General features: G+C 36.0%; 2 protein-coding genes across 3 annotated transcripts in view; one reads left to right on the forward strand and one right to left on the reverse strand.

The window, feature by feature from the left end:
* The window catches only part of LOC136810403 (uncharacterized), a 277,730-nt gene that overhangs the window by 111,979 nt on the left and 142,163 nt on the right, over positions 1-23,588 (forward strand). The window lies entirely within an intron of this gene.
* LOC136810392 (uncharacterized) lies at positions 10,556-16,526 on the reverse strand. 2 transcript variants are annotated; one of them, XR_010847102.1, is made up of 2 exons: positions 10,914-12,185; positions 10,556-10,613 (listed from the first exon to the last, which is right to left on the reverse strand). XR_010847102.1 is itself a non-coding variant. In XM_067066942.1 (2 exons), exons 1-2 carry the CDS (start codon positions 16,457-16,459, stop codon positions 10,609-10,611), a joined length of 330 nt encoding a protein of 109 aa, XP_066923043.1. In that variant the 5' UTR covers positions 16,460-16,526; the 3' UTR covers positions 10,562-10,608. The 2 variants fall into 2 exon arrangements, 1 of the variants encoding a protein (XP_066923043.1); XM_067066942.1 differs by lacking the exon at positions 10,914-12,185 and adding an exon at positions 16,135-16,526 and having other exon boundaries at positions 10,562-10,613.

Raw genomic sequence — 23,588 nt, forward strand, 5'->3', positions numbered from 1 at the left:
GAGCCGTTACTAGCAACCCTGCGGGGCCCAAGGCGCCGAGTATGCGCCCGGCACAGTGCCGAGTATGCACCCGGCACAGTGACAAGCCGTTACTAGCAATCCTGACCTAAGCAATTCCAAACAACAAAACCCCCGGAAAATATTTTCCTTCTTTTGAGACCTTGTAATTATTGTTTCCCAGCCAAATATCAACCAACCAAATTTTGTCATTCAATTCCCAAGACAGCGCTTCGATTTTTAAGGCCTTGTTTATACGCTAAAGTAAAAATAATTCTGCACATGTAAATGGGTCATTGTTTGAGGTCCGGCAAAATTTCCGGAAAAAAGCCTATCCGGCGGTGTGCGGATCTAGGTGGGTTCTGCCTCCCCCGTAGATCTTTTTCTTGGGAAGTTGCTCTTCAAATTAGTTTTCAAGGTTGGCTTGGCTCAAATTTTTTCATCTATGGCTCAAATTTTAGGCAATTTCTCGAAGTTTTTCAAAATGTTATTTTCATTAAAAAGCGCCGGGTTATTTTTTCATGAATCCCTTTAATATTTTGGCGGTGCATTTTTTTGCTTGAGAGTCAAGTAAACGATATAGCATTAATCTTTGATACGCATTTTGGGAGGACGCTAGTGTGACTAACTGTCTTTAAAAAAAAAAGGTCTATTAGACCAACTTTTACAGTAGTTTATGTTATCTGACTGATATCCAGATTGCGTTTTGGTTGATTGGCAGCCTAGCCGCCCATGCTAAAGCTCTAAAGAGGTAAGACAAAACAAATTAGCATTTATAGAATTTTGATAATGGAAACTTAAATATATAATGAAGAAAAAAACAAACCATTTCAATTTTCTTTTCTACGTTTAACCCCCGGAAAAAAAGTATTTTCCTATTAAACTTCACATTTACTACGAGCCACACTACACTGAAAAACTACAGCTAGCGAATCCAAAACAACGATGCAGAAGAACAAATCAACGGCTTCAGGCACCACAAGAAATTACAAAAGTTAGCTTGTCTTTTTGTGTCTATCTGTCTATGGTCTACTAATAAGTGTTGTGGTAAAAAGAGAGGGTTAATTTAAAGAATCCCACATTTACTAGAAATAGACAAAAAGAACAAAAATTTCATAGGGAACGAAAAATTTCGCTGTCCTTCACACCACACACCACAACCTCAACCACATGACAACCCTGCATGCATGACCTGGTTTAGTTTTGTCCAGCTTCTTTCTGGACACCAACCACTAAAAAACCCCCTACGTATTCATTCATCTTTGATTATCATGAAGATTAACTGCATATGATTAAAAGAACAACAAACTACGCATGCATGTCATAATTCAGGATTCTTTAGACTGTTAGAGGAACAGACGAAAATTATGACAGAATCTTTCAAAAATACCTAAACTAAAACTGGAGGAGCAGAAATCGAAGGTTAAACGCAGCCATCTTTGTTCTCGATTTCCCAAAGATAAACAAATCGAATAATCGAAGCAAAGAAATGTGGTTGTCAAGCAGGGCGTTGAGTCAGGCGGGCGGGATTAAAAAATGGCGGGCGCATACCACCACCAACGTTGTTAGTTAGGAGAAGATTCAAAAGATTACTCAAATTACTAAAATGGCGAGAGAGAGACCGCACTGACCGCGCCCAGACCTATATTAGCGAGCTTAAGCAGCGGTTATCTGATACTCCGATGGCGTATTGGCGGCCGCCCACGCTAAAGCTCTAAAGGAGCGGGCCAATATTGAAAATTTTCCCGACCTTCAGAGCTTTAGCTAGCCTGTTAGACGAAAACCGCTTTTTTATCGCGATTTATTAACGTCTGTTACTTTTTGCCGTCGAATCGAATGTTCTTGGACGGGAAAGTCCGTCCAAGATTTTCTCTTCGGCGCGGCGCATTTTGCCGTGACTTTGGACAAGTTGCACTCCATCGCATGTGCTTTTTTCTGATTTTCAAGAAGTCATTACCGTGAATAGCACATGTCAAAACCATATATTGACGCTGTGCCGACAAATCGAGATTCTATTCAGCGCGCAATCAACGAAGACAAAAATCAACATAAAAGGGGTTGCGGAACGACCGTTCCGTTTTCGCAAAGCGAAGAAATTTCAACACTAACAAATTATTTTTATAAGTCAAACTTTTATTGATAATGTTTTCCAACTCAACTATTTCTTTTTAATAAGAATTTTATAAGAACAATACGAGGCTCAAAAATTAAATACGCCGGGTTTTGAGCAATTCAAAAACAATTTCAGGCTCAAAGTGCAAAAAAGGACAGCCAAACCTTTAAAAAAATTTACTGGTTCTTATAAAAAAGAGTGCAAGTGACAAAAAAGAACACACATGTTTCTTGTGCAATGGCTGAATGACCAACAACAAAGATATTACATTAGGCTTTAGGCGTTTATCTGAATAAATTGAAAGACTTTTATCCCATCTTTTTGTGACTTTTTGAAACAATTACTTACACTTAGCTCTCTATTAAACTTTTACAAAGACAGATTTATCAACAATTCAAAAATTATATTATACATTTCCCTTCAAAATTTAAAAGAAAATAGTGCGTAGTTTGAAAGATGATCTTGAGCTTTTCAGCCATTAGAACCTAGTATACAATCTCTCAAAATGTGCTACCTCTTTATGATATCATTCACTTCAAATGTAGTATCAATTTTCGGAAAAGGAATCAGCAGCCTAGCAATAATTTCCAGTAACTTATCAAGACTAGTGAGATTTTTTGCGTGATGAAATTTTGTCTTTTTGTGAGTCTATTTTTGCGATTGTATGTTCGGCAAAAAGATGTTCCCAATGTTTCATTTATAAAATCAATCCAAACCAGTCCAAATTAATTTTTTCAAGAACCTTGCCTTGCAAAATAAAATTCAAAAACTTCTATAATTCATATAAGTATATTAAAGTAATGCCATTACTATTTATTAGGCGGTAATAATAACAAGCGTTATCTACAATCTCACATCAAAGAGTTTATGAAAATATAAGTTGATTCGCCAGTAAAAAACACTTTTTTGTGAAAGATATCTTGTTTGAAAATATATTCGAGCTAGCATCAAAAGTAACATATAGGTACTTTTGTCATTTAAGTTGTCTTTTGGGCTAAAGTCATCAATCATGCTTTTGTTATCACTTTATCGTACAAATATAAATCGGCATTATTCTAATTGATGATGATCAAGCTCCAATGTTAAACAAAAATCTCTCGAGAGTCAGCAAGCGATAATGGAATCAACAATCAATCAAGCCAAATCAAAATGATTCCATTATCGAATAAATATTGAAGAAATCTTCAATGACGAAAATAGCAACTAGTCATCATTTTGATTCTGCTTTCCAGTACAGTCTTCTCTTTTGTCTCGTAAACATTGCACGGAATAACATGGAACTGGCACAATTTATATTCAGCAGGACCATTTTATTATTGTCCATAAATCACAATCTATTTATACAGTCATAATGCTATGTATATTTTGGTTTTATGCTGCTTCTTTGTTATGCACATTCATCCACCAAAACTCTGAAACACTGCTGATTCAGCCCAGTCGGCTAGCCCAGGAGCTGGAGCTCAACTACTTTTTGCCTTTGAAAATCTGATGGTGGAAAAAGTAGATCGCAGCGCTATCATTCAAATCAAAAAGCGAAGATAGTATACGGCAGATTCTCTGACTACCAGTAGTCGGCCGATCGGTAGTTAAAAGTCACCCATCACATCAATCAAGAGCTCCTTTTCACCTGAACCCTGAAGACAGAAGAGATGAAAATAATTATAGTTAGAGTAAAATGGAATAAACGCACGACCCATATGAATAAAAATAAGCCTGTGGAAAGAAAACATGGCCATATGATATCCATGAAACACATGGCCGAGAAAAAAACATTTTGTTTTGTGAGATGAAATCCAATTTAAATACAAAAAAGTCAACACAAAGAAAAAGTACTAATGTAACATTCCAAAGGTAGTTGAAACTATAAAGGTGAACAAAAATGAAGATTTACCTTTCAATAGGCCATAATCAGTCCAAAAGTTAATAATGCATGCACCTCAAAAATCGAAGAGATTCGTTGGTTTTCAGGGCCATCTTTGTTGTTTTGAAAATGAAACGCAGAAAAAAAGACTGGGCCCAGACATCTGGAAGAAGCGGGAAAAAAGCAAAGAAGATAAAGCTTTGACACTCTTATTATTAATTGTACAAAAGTTGCAATTTTAATCAAAAGTCTTACTTTATAATACTTTTGATATCAATCATATTCTATTGCAATAAATATTTTTACAAAACAGATACTTTTAATAGTGCTACAGAAAATTGATCCCATTCAACACGAAGCAAAGTCGATATGTCACCGTACGATTTTTTTTGAAAATTTCGTACATATACAAATTTTTTACGCCACACGCCCAGATCTAGAGAAAGGATGCTACACTCCCTTTCGGGCGCTTCGCGCCCTCAAAACGGTCGTTCCGCAATAACCATGACGACCATCCAAGATCTTGGATGAAGTTCAAAGTTGATATTTTTATTCCCGTCGTTAAAAACTCAACTTAAAAAAATCATCAATGCTTTGTAAAAATAGTCAGTGATAGAGAATCATAACATAAAGTCTGTCTATTATTTCGATTCAATTAAAGTGACATTTCCCTAATCAAAAGTTTAGTAATTACTGTTATACATTTGGGGATCATGTAAAAGATTTCTTTCGAAATAAACTCATTTCAATTACACTTGAAGGTTTCTGGGGAATTCGTAAATAGTAAACTGCATACTGATACAGTCTGCTAGACATTAATATGGTAATATTTGCTCTTCATCTTTGATTTTTTCTACAGTGATTAGATTGACACATGCGCGATAAAATTTCTATTATTGGTCTTCAGAGGTTAATATATTCTTTGAAAACTTAACCTCTGATACTCAGGGTAAGAAGTCATTGCATTGCTTCGAGTGGTAAAATTCAAATAGATTTTCGAACTTTCGAATTTTGTGATTCGAATGTTGAAAATTGTTTGAGTGATTTTTTTTTGTTTTGAAAAGTGAATGACTCTTTCTTGAAAAGAAATAAAAACCTGCGGAAGGAGGAGAAAGAAGATGGAAATTTCATCATTGCGTCAACAGCAACAGAGTCGTTGGGTTATTTCCATAAAAGTTTAATCTCTCGGCTTCTACAATCCTGTTATGGTGCATGAAAATTATCAAATCATTTCTTTGCTTTGGGTTGGATCCTAGCCATAATAGTGCTCATGATAATATACGAACTTGGTTTGGACTTTTTGTATGCTTTGGGATGGCGACGAATATCTTTTGGATATGACTTGAAACCTAGAAGAATTTATCCCTCGCTTATTCCAGTGGAAAGAAGAACTGTTTGTTTGTTATTGTTTTTATCGCTTGTTTGAAAATGTGACATAAATTGAATTGTAGAATGTAAATTGACATATGATTGAAAGTAAACTAAAATTTGATTGTATTCGATTCGAAAGAATTTAATGAATGTTGCTGGGTGTGGAAATGATTTTCTTCAGCTCTCAGCACCAGTGACCATTGTCATTGGCAAATCTTGACATATCAAAACTTGACACTATTTTTTTGATTTTGATTTAAAACTTATGCGCTGAAGTTGATACAATGACAGATTTTTTATATTTTTATGTGAAAAGTTTTGTTCTGTATAATTAGAGTTTAAAGGTTTACCACCAATTAATTTTGAGTGAAGATTAAAAACTTTCAAATTCCTCAACTTTGGAAACTAGATAGCCAGTAAAATTTGGAGGTTTTGCTTCGAACTGTGGGAGGAATCTACCTAAATTTTGTTATTTTTATCTGACTTTCCTTTTAAGATTTTACAGTCATGGTCATAGTTCTATTACAACTTTTATAAAAACTTTGATAATTTATTAAGTAAATAATGATGTAGCAAATATTTATTTTTATTTTGTACCTCTGTATCTTGGAATTGTACGAGATCGACTCATTCCATCAAATACTAGTCTTGGAATCCTCATTATTTTACATCCCTGTTTCAAAGACTGGCTATGCTGTATGGTGTGACCTTTGCAACCTTTGGATTCACATCAAATGCAACAACACGTCTCTGGATGTCTACCACCGACTTCAAAATGATGAAAACTCATGGTTCTGCCAAAAATGCTACAATCATGCAGTACCATTTGGAGACATATCACATGAAGACCTAAAACTCACCCTACAAGGTAAGAATTTTGATTTCTTTCTCGATCCTCTTAATGATATTAATGTGCAATTCTACAGAGATATAGATGAGGCTCTTGACAGCGGTGAGACACAAGAATTGGGTTGTCCTTATTTGGCCTTGAGTGAGGTTAATGAAAAGTACGACAAAAACAATCCCTGCTTAGCTTCAATGCACCTCAATATAGCATCACTTAACTTACATTTTGATGACCTCACAACTTTACTGGGTAGCTGTTCCCTTCCTTTTAACTTCATTGGAATCACTGAAACAGGCTTCAAAGACTTGAACAAAGCCAAAAACTCTTCTAGCTTGATCAATTACAATCACTTTGACTGCTGTACTGTGTCTAACCGAGGTGGAGCCAGAATCTATATCTCTGCAGGATTTGACTCAACTCCAAGAGACGATCTGGTCCTTTATCAAGAAAATGAGATTGAGTCAGTGGTCCGGGAGATTGTGTATGAAAATGACAATAACTTTATAGTTGCATGTATATACAAACATCCAAATGCTGACTCTGAAAATTTCCTTTCTCTCTACTCAAATCTTCTCGACAAAATAATTTCAGAAAATAAAAAAGCAATTATCTTGGGAGATTTCAACTTTGATTTACTGATGGCTGATTCAAAACAGCCCACTGATGAGTTTCTCACTACAAATTTAACTCACTGTTTCATTCCAACCATTACCAGGCCTACCAGAATAACTCCTCATTCAAAAACTTTGATAGATAACATTTTTACGAACTTCATCACAGCAAAACCACAGGCATGCAATCTCATATGCAGTATCTCGGACCATCTGCCTCAGTTACTTAAATTGGATCTGAAACCATCTAAGTCTCTTCAAGTCAAATCGTCTAAGAGAGATTTCAGAAATTTCACCAGAAACGATTTCTTGATGGATTTTCTCTCTATCGACTGGGCAACTACTCTTCATGGGAAATCTCCTTCTGACAAGCTCAATACTTTTATTACTAAAACCAATTCGGTTATAGATTCACATGCCCCTATAAAAACTACTTGGAAGAAGGCATGCATACCAAAAAAACCCTGGATCACAAAAGGTCTCCTCAAATCAATCTCTTCCAAAAACAAATTATATAAGAAATTTATGAAGGCAAAAGATCAAACCCTTAAAGCACTAAAGCATGACAAGTTCAAAAAACACAGAAATTTACTTGCTAAATTGCTGCGAGCTAGCAAAAACTTATATTACAAAACCTTTTTTTCTGAACATAGTAATGATCTCAAAAAAAAGTGGAAGGCTGTAAATGAAATAATAGGTGTAAAATCATCCACAGATCCTTCCCCAAAACTTATTCTTCAAGACAATGTACATATTAACAATGACAAAGACATGGCTGAAGTTTTCAACAATTTCTATGGGTCTATTGCAGAGAAAACAAAACAACAAATCCCTAGGACTGCTAAAACATATTCAGATTATTTAGGTGTTCAGAAATTATACTTATCTCAACAGGATTACTCCTGAATCTGTTCTTAAGTTGATCAATGAACTTGACGGACTTAAAGCTTCAGGCCCATCCAGTATCCCAACTTCTTTCCTAAAGATGATAGCTCCTACAGCAAGCACTGTCCTTGCGCACATTTTTAATTTTTCTATCCATGAAGGAGTTTATCCAGACTGTTTGAAGAGAGCAACAGTCAAACCTCTACACAAAAAAGACTCTAAACTTGATGTTGGCAATTACAGGCCTATTTCTTTACTTTCTAATATAAATAAAATTTTTGAAAAACTTCTACATTTTAGACTTTCTCGCTTCTTTGAAGATAATAATATTTTTTCATCTAAACAATTCGGCTTTAGGAAAGGCCACAGTACTAATCATGCTGTAGTTGCTCTCACTGAACTGGTAAGGAAAGCTTTGGACTCTGGACAGATTGCTGCAGGGGTTTTCATTGATTTAAAAAAAGCATTTGACACTGTTGATCACGATATCCTCCTTTGCAAACTTGAACACTATGGAATAAGAGGGCCTGCCCTAAATATTCTCAAATCATACCTATCAGGTCGAGAGCAATGTGTGGAAATCAGAAATACATCTTCAAAATACATACCGATAAGACATGGGGTGCCTCAGGGCTCTGTCTTGGGTCCTTTACTTTTTATAATCTACATAAATGATCTCCAACTTTCTCTTGAAAATTCAACAGCCATTCACTTTGCAGACGATACAAGTCTGATCTGCTGCGACGAATCAATTAAACAGCTTAACAGAAAAGTTAATCGTGACCTTGCGCTCCTTGTTCACTGGTTAAGGGCAAACAAAATCAGCTTGAATACATCGAAAACTGAACTTATTTTATTTCGATCGTCTAGAAATTCTTTCACAAAAAAACTTAATTTTAGACTTAGTGGACAGAAGCTGCTTCCCACAACAAAGGCTAAGTATCTAGGTATAATTCTTGATGAACACCTTTCATGGGACTATCAGGTTCAAGACCTAACTAAGAAACTTTCACGCACAGTAGGATTCCTGTCTAAATTGAGACACTTTGTTGATTTTAAAACCCTTATATCTATTTACTACGCACTGTTTGAGTCCCATGTCAGCTATTGTCTTCAAACTCTTGGTTATATAACACAACAATCTCTTGAAAAAATCGAAGTTCTCCAAAACAAAGCTTTAAGAACCATTCACTTTAAGAAACCAAGACAATCTGCTCGTCCTCTGTTTATCAAATCTGCAATCCTACCCATCAGTAAACTTCTTAAGGTAAAAAATTGCCTCCTTGCGTTTGACTTTGTCAACAAAACAATACCTAACTATTTTTGTCTTGATTTTCTTAGATTAACACCTAACCAGGAAGCAACACGTCAATCTTCTTTGCGTCTTGAACCCCCTACAACAACGACGGTAAGATATGGATCCCTTAGTGTAGCAACTCTAGTCACCAGGGACTGGAATGAACTCCACACTAAACTAAAAATCACAGACTTTAAATCAATTTCTAAGTCTACCTTTAAGTTACACCTACAACGTTATCTATTAACTAAACTTGCTGAATCTTGATTCTGGCCAATCACCCCCCCTCCCCTCCAATAAATAACCCATTTTCTCTTCCTCGGTTTTCTCTCTTTCCATTTCTCACTCCTTCCTTCTTCCTTTTCTCTTCATATCTTCGTCTTCTGTTACCTTGTCTCGTTCAGAAACAGAACAGTACCATCTCCCTTTATAGCTACCTCTGCATTTGTTTGCACTTGTGAATACTAAACCTTAGGTTACTCCGAGTCCACTGGTTCTCTGAACTATTCTTCGTGTGTTTCCCTTCCGTTTTCTCATTCACTGACTACTAAACTAATTAGGGAAATATTACTTTACTTATTTTTATCAGCACATAATATTATTAGTACATATAACTTGAGCTAACATTTTATTTGCATCATCAAAAGAGACATGTACATAGTTTATCTGTCACCCTGTATATATTCAACAGTAAAGTATAAACCGGTAAATATATTTATCTATCTATCTATCTATCTATGGCTAGTGTTGAGAGTTTTTTGATTTTGGTTGTTTCTCTGCAAGGAAGAAAACCTTTTGAAGAAGGGGGGTTTCCTTTTTTATCAAAATATTCTCGTTTTGAAAAACAAGCCTTTTTAACTCACCAAAACTTTACCCCGATCCCGAGGATTCTTTTGTTGCGATTTTATGCACGGAACTCTAAAATTAAGACTAGATTTGACATCGACGCACAACCTCTCCACCAAGAAATTCTATTCGGTCGTCAATTCCAATTCCAGTCTTTGCTTTCGAGTTCCGTGTTTTTCCCGCCTTTATGCACTCCGCACGGAATCGACGTCACCCTCCACCACAGTGCGTTAACTTTCGACAAACGCTTCAAAGTGTAACTGACCATAAAACAAAGAAAAAATTTGGTTTGTGGGAAGGTACTGGCTAAGCTTTAGCGTGTCGGAAGAAAATTTCTACATCGGGTGCCAGACAAAAGCAGCGGCGGCGGTGAGTAGAGGGAGGCGGTCGTAATTGAACACCGCCTTCAAACAACCACCCTCGTCCAAAATATGTTAAGCTTCGAAACATGGCGGAGCTTAAAAGAGGCGCGAAAAAACATAAACAAATATGGCAGAGTTCAATATTCGAAGAAGCGGCTAAATCCTGACAATGCGGAAACTTTAAATTTTTATTTTTTGGCGTCTTCGATGTAGGGCCAGGGTTTCTAGTAACGGCTTGTCACTGTGCCGGGTGCGAAAATTAGACTGGTCGAAATTGATGAACAAATGATTGACAGGTATGAAGAAACTCAGAAACTAGAAAATAGAAAAGGAGATCGAGATAGGAAGTGGAAAATAGATCCGCATTGTGTAGTGCAAAGGGATTTGAGACTGACAGTGTTCGGAACGTTGATATTGTTCAAACTAAAAAGGTAAATTACAATTGGTCAAATAAGTTTCAAAATAAAAAAAAGTCCAAAATATTTGAAAGATTTTCTAAGTCCAAAATGTCTAAAGTATAAGTCTAGATGTTTGAAAGTATAGTGTGTAAATATGAATTGAAAAAGTATAAGTCTATATGAGTGAATAAGTTTCAATGTACTGAAAATATACAAAGTCTTAAACCTAAGGCACAGAAAAACAAAATGGCTGACACATGAAAGAAAAACAAAATGGCCACACTGAAAAAAGCAAAGAAACAAAAATGCAAAAACAAAAACCTACCAGGTAGCCAGTGAATGAATACTGTGAGTACCCAGTGCACAAGTGAAAATCAAAATGAATTATTATTAAAATTTGTGAAAATCTGATTTCCTTGACATCTTGACTCTATGACTGTCAAGTCAGATCTGAAGTGAACTGAAATGTGTGCCTGTATTTATATAAAAAATAAGTCCCTATCCATATTATGTCATTAAATTAACTAAGTGAAAAAAGCAATTAAATGAATAAATAATTAAAAGTAATTATCCTAGAGTGACACATTGTTGACAAAAATGAACTTTAAAACAAAGGACACTCCACATGAGAATTGAGAAACTGATGTGTCACAAGGGACTGAATGAAAGAAAAGAACAAAGGAAAACAAGTGAGACTCAATGAAAACTGTGAAATAAATTTTTTGGTTTTTCTAATTTTATAATTTTTATGGAAACATATTCAACAATACCAAGGTTGCATTACACTCCCGGCCAAAGCAAAACAATTTATTTTCAGTTCAGTCTATTAGAACAGTTCAGTAAACAAATCTGGATCATCAATACCATGTACAAGAATAAGACTTCGAACCGATCTCGAGGTTTCACGTTTGACATTTTCGTTTGGATTCTTATATTCTACCACGACACGTCTGACATTTCCATCGTCCCCGGTTTCGATTGATTTGATCATCCCGTACGTGTAGGTTTTGCTGATCACTGAATTGACTTTTGTGAATAAAACAATATCGCCAATTTGAAGGTTACGATCTTGGCGAAACCATTTGCTTTGGTGCATTAACTTTGGTACATGACTCAAGAGCCAAGTTTCGAACCATGAGTCATAAATTTTTGTATTTGTTTTCAGAATCTTTGATGGATCGTCTGTAACAATGAAATCTCCAACAGGACTGCGTTCATTATTTCGTCCAAGAAGCAATCTGTTTGGCGTTAATAGATCCATGTTTTCAACAGCTGTGACGTTGCCAACAGCTAGCGGAAGATTGTTGCAGGTGTTGGCAATGGTGGCTGTCAGTGTTTCCCATTGTAGGATTGAAAGTCTTTGATTGTTGAAGGTCTTTTCCAATGATAGATTGATGTGTTTGATCTTTCTCTCTACCTTTCCATTGACATTATGTCCGCCAACTGGACATGTTTGAAATTCCACGCTTCTTTCCTTGAACATCCTTGATTTGACATCAGTGTAGTTCAACTTCATGCCTTTTGTAGCTTTGACGAGCTGTGATCCTTCGTCGCAGAATACTTTCTTTGGAAAACCATATCTCGTTGAAAATCGAGTAAACGCTCGGATGAATGCTGAAGAAGAATAGTCGTCCATGACATTGATCATCACTGCAGAGGTGGAACAACAACAATACACAACTAGCCATATCTTTACTGTTGTTCGCTTGTGTGAAGGTGAAAATGATTGATATGGTCCACTGAGGTCGATCTGTGAGTTATAAAATGCCGGAGCAACTGTTAGACTTGAAGGTGGAATTGGTCCCATGATGGCTTCAATCTGCTTCTTGAGGATGATACGACATTTTGTGCATGTTCTTCTGATTAGCTTGACAAGCGCGCGGCCATTAATGATGTACACTTTCTTTAGAATTTCTCTGATAGTAGTTTCAATGCCAGAATGACATGCAGAGCTGTTCCAGTGGATGTCATACACGATGCTGAAGGCTATGGGAGAGTTTCCATCGATTATAGGTACACAAAAGGATGAGCTGGATAGGTCCAACATGGCAGATGTGAATCGTCCGACGATTGTTGTCTTTGTATCTGATAGGATGCGTCCATTGTATGTTAGTATCCCATCTTTAAGTGTTGAAATTGGTTCATATTTTCGTGGTTCGACGAGATGAAGAATTTCTTCTGTCGCCTTTTTGAAGAAATAGAGCTCAGCCAAATGGATTTCATGGTTTGTTAGCTGAATTGATTTGGATGAAGACTTCTTTCTTGTGATGTTGCAGAATTTGATAACGTAAGCAAGAATTCGGATGACTGTCGAAAAGCTTCTGTGGTTTGGGTCGATGAGATAATTTGAGTGTGTTGATCTTTTCTTGAATTCTTTGTTGTTAATGTGGAAGATTTGAACTTCTTTATTCACCTCAGAGATCTCTGAATCACTTAGCTTCAAATTTTCTGCACTCTTGATAGGAAATTGTGAATGATCTAAATACATCCAATCAAAGCCATTTATCCAAGTTGAGGTCCTGGAAACATCTTTCTAGGTTGCTCCCTTTCGAGTGCCAATATCTGCAATCATGTTGTTAGTGTTGACGTAGAACCAATCTTGATTTGAAGTGAATCGCTTGATTTCGATGACTCTGGTTCGAACATACTGCTTGAGTGGTTTGTTCTCATTACTTATCCAATGTAAAACAATCTGACTGTCTGTCAACTTTATTGAAGATTGGTGCCACGTGGTTAATGAGCGTTTGACGATCTCTCCTGTATGGGTGTTTATCACAGCAGCATACAGTTCTCCTCGTGGTTGAGATGTTCCTTTTGGCACAGTTCTTGTTCTTGAAAAGATCAGTTGACACGAGTACTCTCCATTTCGCCGTAGAAATCTTCCATAGATTGAAACGCAAACCATTGAGTGACTGGCATCTCCAAAGTCCAGAGTGTCCATCTTTAAGTCGATTGCATCTTCTGGGACTATGGCTCGATTAAATCGTAGATCTCCTATTTCCTTCATCATGTCGAAATTTGATTCCCAGATGGACCGGAGGTTATCGGGGATGATATCGTCCCAATTGAGTTGTCGCTGTACTAGATCCTGAAGATCAATCTTCATTGAAGCTATTAAGGGTGAAACTTTACCAGTCAAATCAAACAATTCAGCAACTTTGGATGCACATTGTCTTCTTGTTAATTTGAAGGTATACCTTTTATTGATTGTTCAGGTTTCCTCCCACGAATCTTCTTGTTGAAATTGAGTTCCCCAACATTGAGAGCTAGCTCATCTGATTTGACAGCCATCTCATACCACCAACATGGATTGTTTCTCCATCATCACTGAGGGTGCTTGGTGGGTCTTCTCTTGAAAATGCTATGCCTTTCAATTGGAATCCACCACGATTCAATACAAGTTCGAGCTCATCTGCACGACGATGAGCTGTTTCAAGGTCTTTCTCGCCAGTTACACAATCATCAACATAAATATCCTTTTGCACAATGTTGTTGACTTTGGGGTATTCCTCCTTTGATAACTGAGCAATTTTGCGCAAAGCGAATTCGGCTTGGTTGCTGGACGATTTGACTCCGTATATCAGAGTCTTGATAACCTTCTGTTCTGGTGATTTTGATGGATCCAAGCTGTTTTGCCCAAAGATATCTCTGATAACACCAATGACTCTTGTGTAGCTTTATCGTATTGTACATCTTCTTTATGTCTGTATGGATAGCTGTTGGTTGGACAGACCATCTGATTAATATTTCTTGAAGATGATTCAGGTTATTTCTGCCTTTTGCCAATACGTCATTTAGGCTGAAACCTGAAGCTGTAGGTTGGGACGCATCGAACACAATTCTACAAGGCGTACTAAAGGAGTTAGATTTCCAAACGGCTCTCCATGGAATATAATAATGCATCTTACAGGTTTGCAGTTGGTCCTGGTCTTCTTTTGGGAGGTTGCATACATATTCAACATATCCAAGTTGCTGCAGCTTTGCTTCTGACTCGAGAACATCTTGCTTGTCCTTTTGATTGTTGGGATGATTGAGTTTTCGAACTTGTTGCTGATATGTTTTCATTGCCTTGTCCTTGTTGTTGACCAAGCGTGCTTCTGGATCTGCTATGAAAGGAAGGAGTGCTGTTGCAGTCTTGCTCTCCAAATCAACGGTGATGGATGAATTGATGATGCTCTGCTCGATCTCCTCTTTACAGCTGATGACATCATCAATTCATCCATCACCGTTGAATGTAGTGCAAAGGGATTTGAGAAGTTGTTGATTTGATGGTTGAGTCTTGTGCTCCTCACAAACTAGCACATGCTTCTTGATGGTGTCGTTTTGATGGGATGGATGAGCACAGACAAAGTCGTGTTGGCACTTTCCATCGACATGTTTTCCCGAAGATGCATCTGCTCCAGGAAATAAGCATTGAGCGCAAAATCCCTTCTTCTTCAAGATGGTGTATCGATCTTCAGGTGATTTGAATACGAATGATTTACATGTGTAGTACTGCATGATTTTCTTTCCATTTCGGCTTTTGGTTGCAATGTGGTCTGCTCTTCCTCTGGTGAATTGCAAATGCTGCAGTGTACGTCATCACCGTCTTGATTCCAGTGACATGAACCATTACGTCTGGCACAGCATTCTTGTCATCCTTCTTCTTGATTGTCTCTTTCTTGAAATTAAGAGACGTTTTTGTTCATTGACTCGTCTCTCCTTGATTAAGAATTCAATCATCTTTTGCCAAGTCTCCTTTGGGCTGAGATCCTCTTCACCAAAATCTACCAAAAATTGAGTTGATCGTCTTTCACCGATGACTTCATGAATATCTGAAATGCTGCTACCATAGTACAGATATTCTTCAATGTTGTGTTTTTCTGCAAGGGACAACACATCCTGCATGATATTGATTAGAGTGCTTATGTCGGATATGAGCTTCTCAGGATCTCGTTTGTTGAAGTCGATACTTTTGAGTTGATGAAGTCTTCTGGATAACATCACTTTTGAGTCACCGAAGGATTTTTTGAGTCGTTCCCAAATTTCGTCTATGTTGTTGATGGTCTTCACCATTGTTAGTGCTGCATCTGTCAGATAATTGTTTCGTAGAAGATCTGGTAAAAGTTCCTTCGGAGTTGAAGACAAGTGCATTTTTTCGAAGTTGGTTCGAAACGTATAAAAATCAGTATTGGAGTCATAACCAGAGAACTTCTCTAATTTGATATTGAGTTTAGATTTGTTAACTCAGAATGTTTGTCAAGTTTCTCGCTTACTAATTTCCTTGGTAAGATTGAGGACGTAAGCCTGTTTCTTCTCATCTAGGTCGACATATCTTTGCCCAGTTTTGCGGATCATGATAAGTGTTTCGGCACTTTTGATATGTGAGTCAAGGCATTCAGTATAACTTTCTGTGATTTTATCAAATCGTTGAAGAACGTTCGAAGAAAGATTTTTCCGTAAGAGTAAAAGTTCAGAGGATTCTGCTTTGTCCATTACACAATCAAAAGTTATCTCTAGCTTTTCAATGTCTCTATTGATGCAATCAAGACGAAAGTTGATCTTACGTTCTATTTGGGCTGCTTCGTTATCTTTGATTTTGGTCTGACTCAGGTTGGCTTTTGATTTTCGGTCGTAAATGCCTGTTATGAATTCTTTAATTGACATAATTGCTTGATTAACAGAAATCCTCACATCTTCCTCGAGTTCCTCTTTTCGACGTTTGATTATGACCTCCTTTTTGCGAATTGAGCTTCTGATTTGTTCGAGCTTTGTGATGATAACATTTGAATCTTCAGGACTGAGATCATTGATTGGGATTTCTTCCATCATGTCAATAGCATCTTGTGCCAAAATCATTAGATCGATGGCTTCATCACTTGGCTCTGCCATTATGGAGTCTAGTTGAACAGTTTGAGTTGTGTCGGAGTCAGTATGAGTTGCGTCGAAGTCAGTGTGAGTTGCGACGGAGTCGGTGTGAGTTGCGACGAAGTCGGTGTGAGTTGCGTCGGAGTCGGTGTGAGTTGCGACGGAGTCGGTATGAGTTACGTCGGAATCAGGGTGAATTGATTCGCGAATAGATAAATTATGAAAATGAGAGGTGAGTTCTTCGTCAATGGCTTCTGAGGGAATGATTCGGCCAGTTGAATTGAGTGGCTGTAGTCGATCCTTGTGATGCCTCGTCTTGACATTGACAATTGAATTGAGTTGAAGTGTCACCACTGTTTGAATGTAGTGCAAAGGGATTTGAGACTGACAGTGTTCGGAACGTTGATATTGTTCAAACTAAAAAGGTAAATTACAATTGGTCAAATAAGTTTCAAAATAAAAAAAAGTCCAAAATATTTGAAAGATTTTCTAAGTCCAAAATGTCTAAAGTATAAGTCTAGATGTTTGAAAGTATAGTGTGTAAATATGAATTGAAAAAGTATAAGTCTATATGAGTGAATAAGTTTCAATGTACTGAAAATATACAAAGTCTTAACCCTATTCATACTAGGCTTTTAGGGGCGGTTCAGAACTAGGGGGGGGCTTTTCCTGTACCACCCCTTAACTTTTGATCTAGTGGGTCTTTTTGGATGAAATTTGGCACACAAGATCCTTGTGACGTAAGGTAACTTTTGACAAAAAATTTTTTTGATGACGTCACTCATCATGCCCAAAGTGAGCAAAAACCGAAAATTTCCTTTGTTCTTATAAATAGCTATTGTATTCTAACAAAGGCTTTAGAAAAAAGTTGCCTGAGTTTAAAATGCTTATTTTATCCTAAATATTCAATAAATTACGGTTTAAACGATATATTTGACAATGAAAATAAATTTGTATTGGAAAAGTGTCAATTTTTGTGACACCTTATTGTCAGAAATGTCATCATGCTCAAGGTGTGAAATTATTTAGGTGTCAAATTTTTTTTTATTTTGAAGCTAAATAAAAGTTAGGAATTTACAGAAAATTTCACGGCAAAAGCTCTATTATTTCAGGAGCTATTAGCAATAGTTTGACCTCCGAACAGAAAGAGCCCCCCCCCTAGTACGAATAGGGTTAAACCTAAGGCACAGAAAAACAAAATGGCTGACACATGAAAGAAAAACAAAATGGCCACACTGAAAAAAGCAAAGAAACAAAAATGCAAAAACAAAAACCTACCAGGTAGCCAGTGAATGAATACTGTGAGTACCCAGTGCACAAGTGAAAATCAAAATGAATTATTATTAAAATTTGTGAAAATCTGATTTCCTTGACATCTTGACTCTATGACTGTCAAGTCAGATCTGAAGTGAACTGAAATGTGTGCCTGTATTTATATAAAAAATAAGTCCCTATCCATATTATGTCATTAAATTAACTAAGTGAAAAAAGCAATTAAATGAATAAATAATTAAAAGTAATTATCCTAGAGTGACACATTGTTGACAAAAATGAACTTTAAAACAAAGGACACTCCACATGAGAATTGAGAAACTGATGTGTCACAAGGGACTGAATGAAAGAAAAGAACAAAGGAAAACAAGTGAGACTCAATGAAAACTGTGAAATAAATTTTTTGGTTTTTCTAATTTTATAATTTTTATGGAAACATATTCAACAATACCAAGGTTGCATTACACATTGTCAGGATTTAGCCGCACTTATATTCGATTCACATCATAACCATAATGCCAAGTTTTAGAGAGATTAGAGAAGCTCTTTTATTTGGTTACTATGATAATATTTTAGATGATCAAGAATTTTTGTTGTTGTATGACTTACATAGATCAAGAAACCCAGATTTTCCATACTGGAGACATGCTGAATTTGACTTGGATAAGCTAAATGAAGATGAATGTATTGCTAACTTCAGGTTCAAGAAAAATGACATTTATATTTTGAAAGAACTTTTTCAAATACCAGATGAAGTAGTTTGCTATAACAGATCAAAACTCGATGGTATTGAAGCGTTGTGTATTTTTTTGGGACGATATGCATATCCAGGATAATCCAGTAAGATATGGATCCATGATACCAATTTTTGGAAGGTCAGTTCCTGAGTTGTGCATGACTAATTATAACATTTTAAACCATATTCATAATAACTATGGCAGACTTTTATCAGGATTTAATCATCCATAGATGTCTCCTGCATCTCTTGAAGAGTATGCTCATGTCATCCATAATAAAGGTGGTGCTTTAGATTTTTGTTGGGGTTTTGTTGATGGTACGGTGAAACCAGTTAGTCGACCTGGACAAAATCAAAGAATTCTCTATAATGGACATAAACGTGTTCACAGCATTAAATTTCAAAGTGTCGTTATCCCAAATGGACTTATAGCAAATTTATTTGGACCAGTGGAAGGGAAGAGACATGATGCAGCTATGCTGGCACAGTCTGGTCTTCTTGGGCAACTTCAGCAACATTCCCATGCTACAGATGGACGTATACTTTGTATATATGGAGACCCTTTTTCTAAAGGTCTCGTACACGGCAATCATTTCCAGAACATTCGGGTAAACAACCTGATCCAAACAAGCCAATTGATGTGATCTTCCACATGGTTTCAAAATCAACGACGAGGAATTGACAATAGAGTATGAAAAAGCTGAAAAAAAAGAGCTTAGATTTGAAAAAAACTAATTTCAAAGACAATCGACCTCAAAGACTCGAAAAATTTTTCACCACTCTGTGAACGAAAGTTGCACAAAATAAGAGACACGCATGCACGATAAAACCTTACAGTAGGCACTTCAGTCACGTGACTAAAAATCGTCGCGAAGATTTAGCGGGGAAGCGTTCTTTATAAAGACGGAGTTTTGGATTTAAAAAAAAAGTATACATTCTTCTATCAAAATATGGCAGGGGTTTTTACCAGCTTTTCGTAAAACAAATGATTGTGTGTAAAGCTCAGGACTGCCTGAGTTTCTCTCGTGTGTGCTTAATTAACATTTCGATATCTCCCAAATTCATTGCCATATTTCCATATTAGTACCTTAGTAGACAGTCTCAAGATATTTTGGCACTTTCTTACTCAGATGAGTCTTAGAATAATATCAACTTGTAAATCTAAGATTTTATTTCCTTAGTATGAAGGTAAAAACCAATATTAGTTAAATAAAATACATTTATTTTTGTGTTAAAATGATTATCATTTGCATGCATTTTTTTAACAAGTTTTTAGACTTATATCATCTGTTGTGAAACATGTCTATGAAATAACAACAATTTCTAGCAGGAAAATGGTTATTATATTTTGTTTTGTATCGGATATTGCTTAATATAAAGTCTTTAATAAATCTAAGTTACTAAGTTGGGGCTTTAGGATAATCTGTGGGGTTCGACTGCGACTACGATCTACGCTCTGAGCTATCGGAGGAAATATTTAACCACATCTTTGTGGCTCTTGTTTTTTTAGTTTTAAGCCTAAAAATGTTTTAAACGTGGACTACCGTTTTTTAAATATATGAACAAATGTGTAAGAAGTAAGAATATAAACTATTGTTATATATATATAACAAAAGATTCGTGAAAGCTCTTGATGAAGGAGATTCCCCTTTTAGAGCAATCCGTACCACGACAATTATTACTAGTAATTACACTTTCTGGCGTACAATTAAATGATATACAGGTTGAACATTAACAGCATAATTAAATCAGACGTATTGTGAGCTTAGTTTAACAACTGAACTATTAACAACTAGGCATCACGATAACAAGTTCAAGTATTTGGATGGGTCACAGGCAAAAAACAACAAAAATTGATTTATTGATAAATTTCCTCTCTACTTTATGGTAGAGCATCTTCAGATCTATCACTAGTCAAAGCTTTCACTAAATGCCCCCACAGAAAGATCATGTCATGTCTAGCAGACTGTATCAGTAAACAGTTTACCGTGAAGGTAATAAAGATAGATGGAGGGTCAATGCCTTTTGTTCTATTCTGATTTATCATCGGAAGCAAACAGCTGTTTGGTTGCTTTGGGAATAAGATGATTAATTTTGGGTATACTCGTGGGAATACTTAAGATGAATGAAAAGACATTACATTTTTAACAAGTATATTGAAATATAATCGCCTTGTCATGAAAAATTAAAAAAAACTTCACATAATAAGCACAATACTCCAAACTTCTAGGGGAAGCTGCCCATAAAGCCATCGATAGATTTAAAAAAGAATTATGTGTTACGATTAGGAACCTTGTATCGATCATTTTGTCAGAGTATGAAAACCGCTGCCAACTTAGACGTGAAGATTTTAAGATAAGAAACTTTCAATGATAATGTGATGCGACTCTCAATGTTCACAAAATGCCAGCCCAAAAATATATCCTTATGAAATTAATATATTCTTTTATCCTTAAATCAGTTGAAACTATTTCGAATCGCATTTTAACTAAGATTTCTCGCAAAATTAAGTTTTTCAAAATAAACGAACCAGCCTCTTTCTGTTCTTATAAAAGTTATAAATTGTTTTTTTTTGCTTCCAATGATGGTACATCAAAGAAAAGCCGCTTTGAATAGATTTATAAAAGATCTCAACGACCATTTAGATCATTACCGAGACGTTTTCTCTCCATCTGTATTTTTATTACCTTCACAAGTTTACTATTTACGAATTCCCCAGAAACCTCCAAGTGTAATTGAAATGAGTTTATTTCGAAAGAAATCTTTTACATGATCCCCAAATGTATAGTAATTACCAAACTTTTAATTATGGAAATGTCACTTTAATTGAATCGAAATAATAAAGGTCGTGTTCACAATACAGACCTTCCTTAATAAAAATGTAGTTAGGAGAACCTTTTGTTGACTACAATACAGAACGTGCATCAAGAGCAGCCAACGACGGATATTTCTCAAATATCTGTACTATTTTTCCAGGAGAGAGATTTTAAGGAGAAAATCCAGGAACAATTTGCTTAGTGAACAGACATGAAAATCTAGGAGGATGTGAATTTTATCAAAAGGACAAGCACCAATTTCATTAAAATATCTGTTCGGAAAATCCAGGAGCGTTTAAAAAAAGAACACATCAAATTTTCCAGCAGAACTCTGTTGTATTAGCAAAATCCAGGAGTAATCATGAAAAAGAACACATATATTTTTCCAGTAAGAACATTTTGGGAAGCAAAAACAGAACAAAATTACTTTTTTCCAGGATCAATTTGTATAAAACACATGCATTTTTCCAGGAGCCCAAATTTCCTCATCGAACAGATATTTTTTCCAGGAGCTAAAATTTTCTCATATAACAGATGTACTTTTCCAGGAACCAAAAGTCAAAATAACAGATGGTTTTTTCCAGCCCTGGGAACGCTTCTGAACAGTTATTTTGTGTTTTCTAGCCGGTGGCTGCTCTTGGTGCATTTAACAAGAGTCGAACGCGTAGTATTGTAATTTTTAATCGATCTTCCTTAATTAAGAGTCGTAAGCTCTATTGTCTTAAGGGTAGGGTAGAGGCTTCCCTTAAAACAATAGATTTTATTAAGGAAGCATAAACAAAGAATGCGTGCAGTGAACAAAAAGTTTTACGATTTCAAAAACGAATGAACTGAGGAAAAAATTAGAAATAGTGCAAACGGTGTTGTTGATGTGTGAGATGAATGCAGTTATTGAGTAAAACCATTAGAACAAATATGTTTGCGGATTTCAAGTGATGTATGGATACCAATATCAACCAATCACAGGTGAAATCGAAACTCTCAATAAAAAATCAACCAATGAGAAGCCTTAAGCAAAATCCATTACCGTGTTATAATAGACTAGCCGTATGCGCAGCGTCGCACGCTGCGTGTCCCAATCCAGTGAATCACTATACATCTAAAAAATTCTAACGGAAGAAAGATAACCGCCGATTGATGATTTGATTTTGATTTTAGGAAATAAAGGAGAAAAAAGATAACATTGCATTGCAATTTTAAACCACAATTAAATAAATGGCTTAGCAAAAGTATATTTTAGATCTTCTTAGCTATCGTGGCTGGCCATCGTGGTTGGACATTCGAGGGTGACTTTGAAAGACTTTGAAAAGTTTTGAAAGTGATAGGGAGCCGCTATTGTAAACAGAAAGTTTTAAAGAGCATCTGAATAAGAATTCTTTAAAATGACAAAAAAAAATTGAGAAGAAGGTTGATTTTAACCCATCAAGCTCCAAACTTGGTGAATAGAAAATAGTATCATGGGGTATCAAAGTTAGTCTAGTGGTAGGAAATCTGCTTAAGGTGCAAAAAGATGATGGTTCAACGCCATGAAAAGGAGGCTTTGTAGAGCTTTGTTAGGTTTTCGAAAACTTTTTAAAAAACGTTGTAAACACACACGTTTAAGCGTATTAATATATAGAAGATTAGAGAGACAATTTCAAAGTGAAAGTTTGAAAGACTCTTGCTATACCCTTTAATGAAGTAACTAATTTTACGCAAGCCACAGTTGGCTTACTGGTTCAAAAGAATGCACGTTCTTCAAAAAGACCAAAGTTCAAACCGGGACAAAGTATTATATAAAAATGTTTTAAAAAGTTTTGAAAGTGATAGGGAGCCGCTATTGTAAACAGAAAGTTTTAAAGAGCATCTGAATAAGAATTCTTTAAAATGACAAAAAAAATTTGGGAAGAAGGTTGATTTTAACCCATCAAGCTCCAAACTTGGTGAATAGAAAACAATATCATGGGGTCTCAAAGTTAGTCTAGTGGTAGGAAATCTGCTTAAGGTGCAAAAAGATGATGGTTCAACGCCATGAAAAGGAGGCTTTGTAGAGCTTTGTTAGGTTTTCGAAAACTTTTTACAAAACGTTGTAAACACAAACGTTTAAGCGTATTAATACAGGGTGTCCCTAATTAAAGTATCGAGTTTGAACATGCGATTGAGTAGAAAAGTTTGTGTGTGTTATCGCTAAAATATAAGAACGTTCTCCATCACACAGGCTTATTACAAAAGGTAGTTACAACGTATAAATTAATCGTAATGACAAAGAAAAAAGAGGGAGAGCTTAAAATAGAATTTTGTGAACACGCACATAAAACTTTCTACTCATAGTTGTGTTTCGACTCGATAC

The sequence above is a fragment of the Clytia hemisphaerica genome, unplaced genomic scaffold (assembly GCF_902728285.1).
Source record: "Clytia hemisphaerica strain Z4C2 unplaced genomic scaffold, Clytia hemisphaerica genome assembly, whole genome shotgun sequence".
Lineage (NCBI taxonomy): Eukaryota > Metazoa > Cnidaria > Hydrozoa > Leptothecata > Clytiidae > Clytia > Clytia hemisphaerica.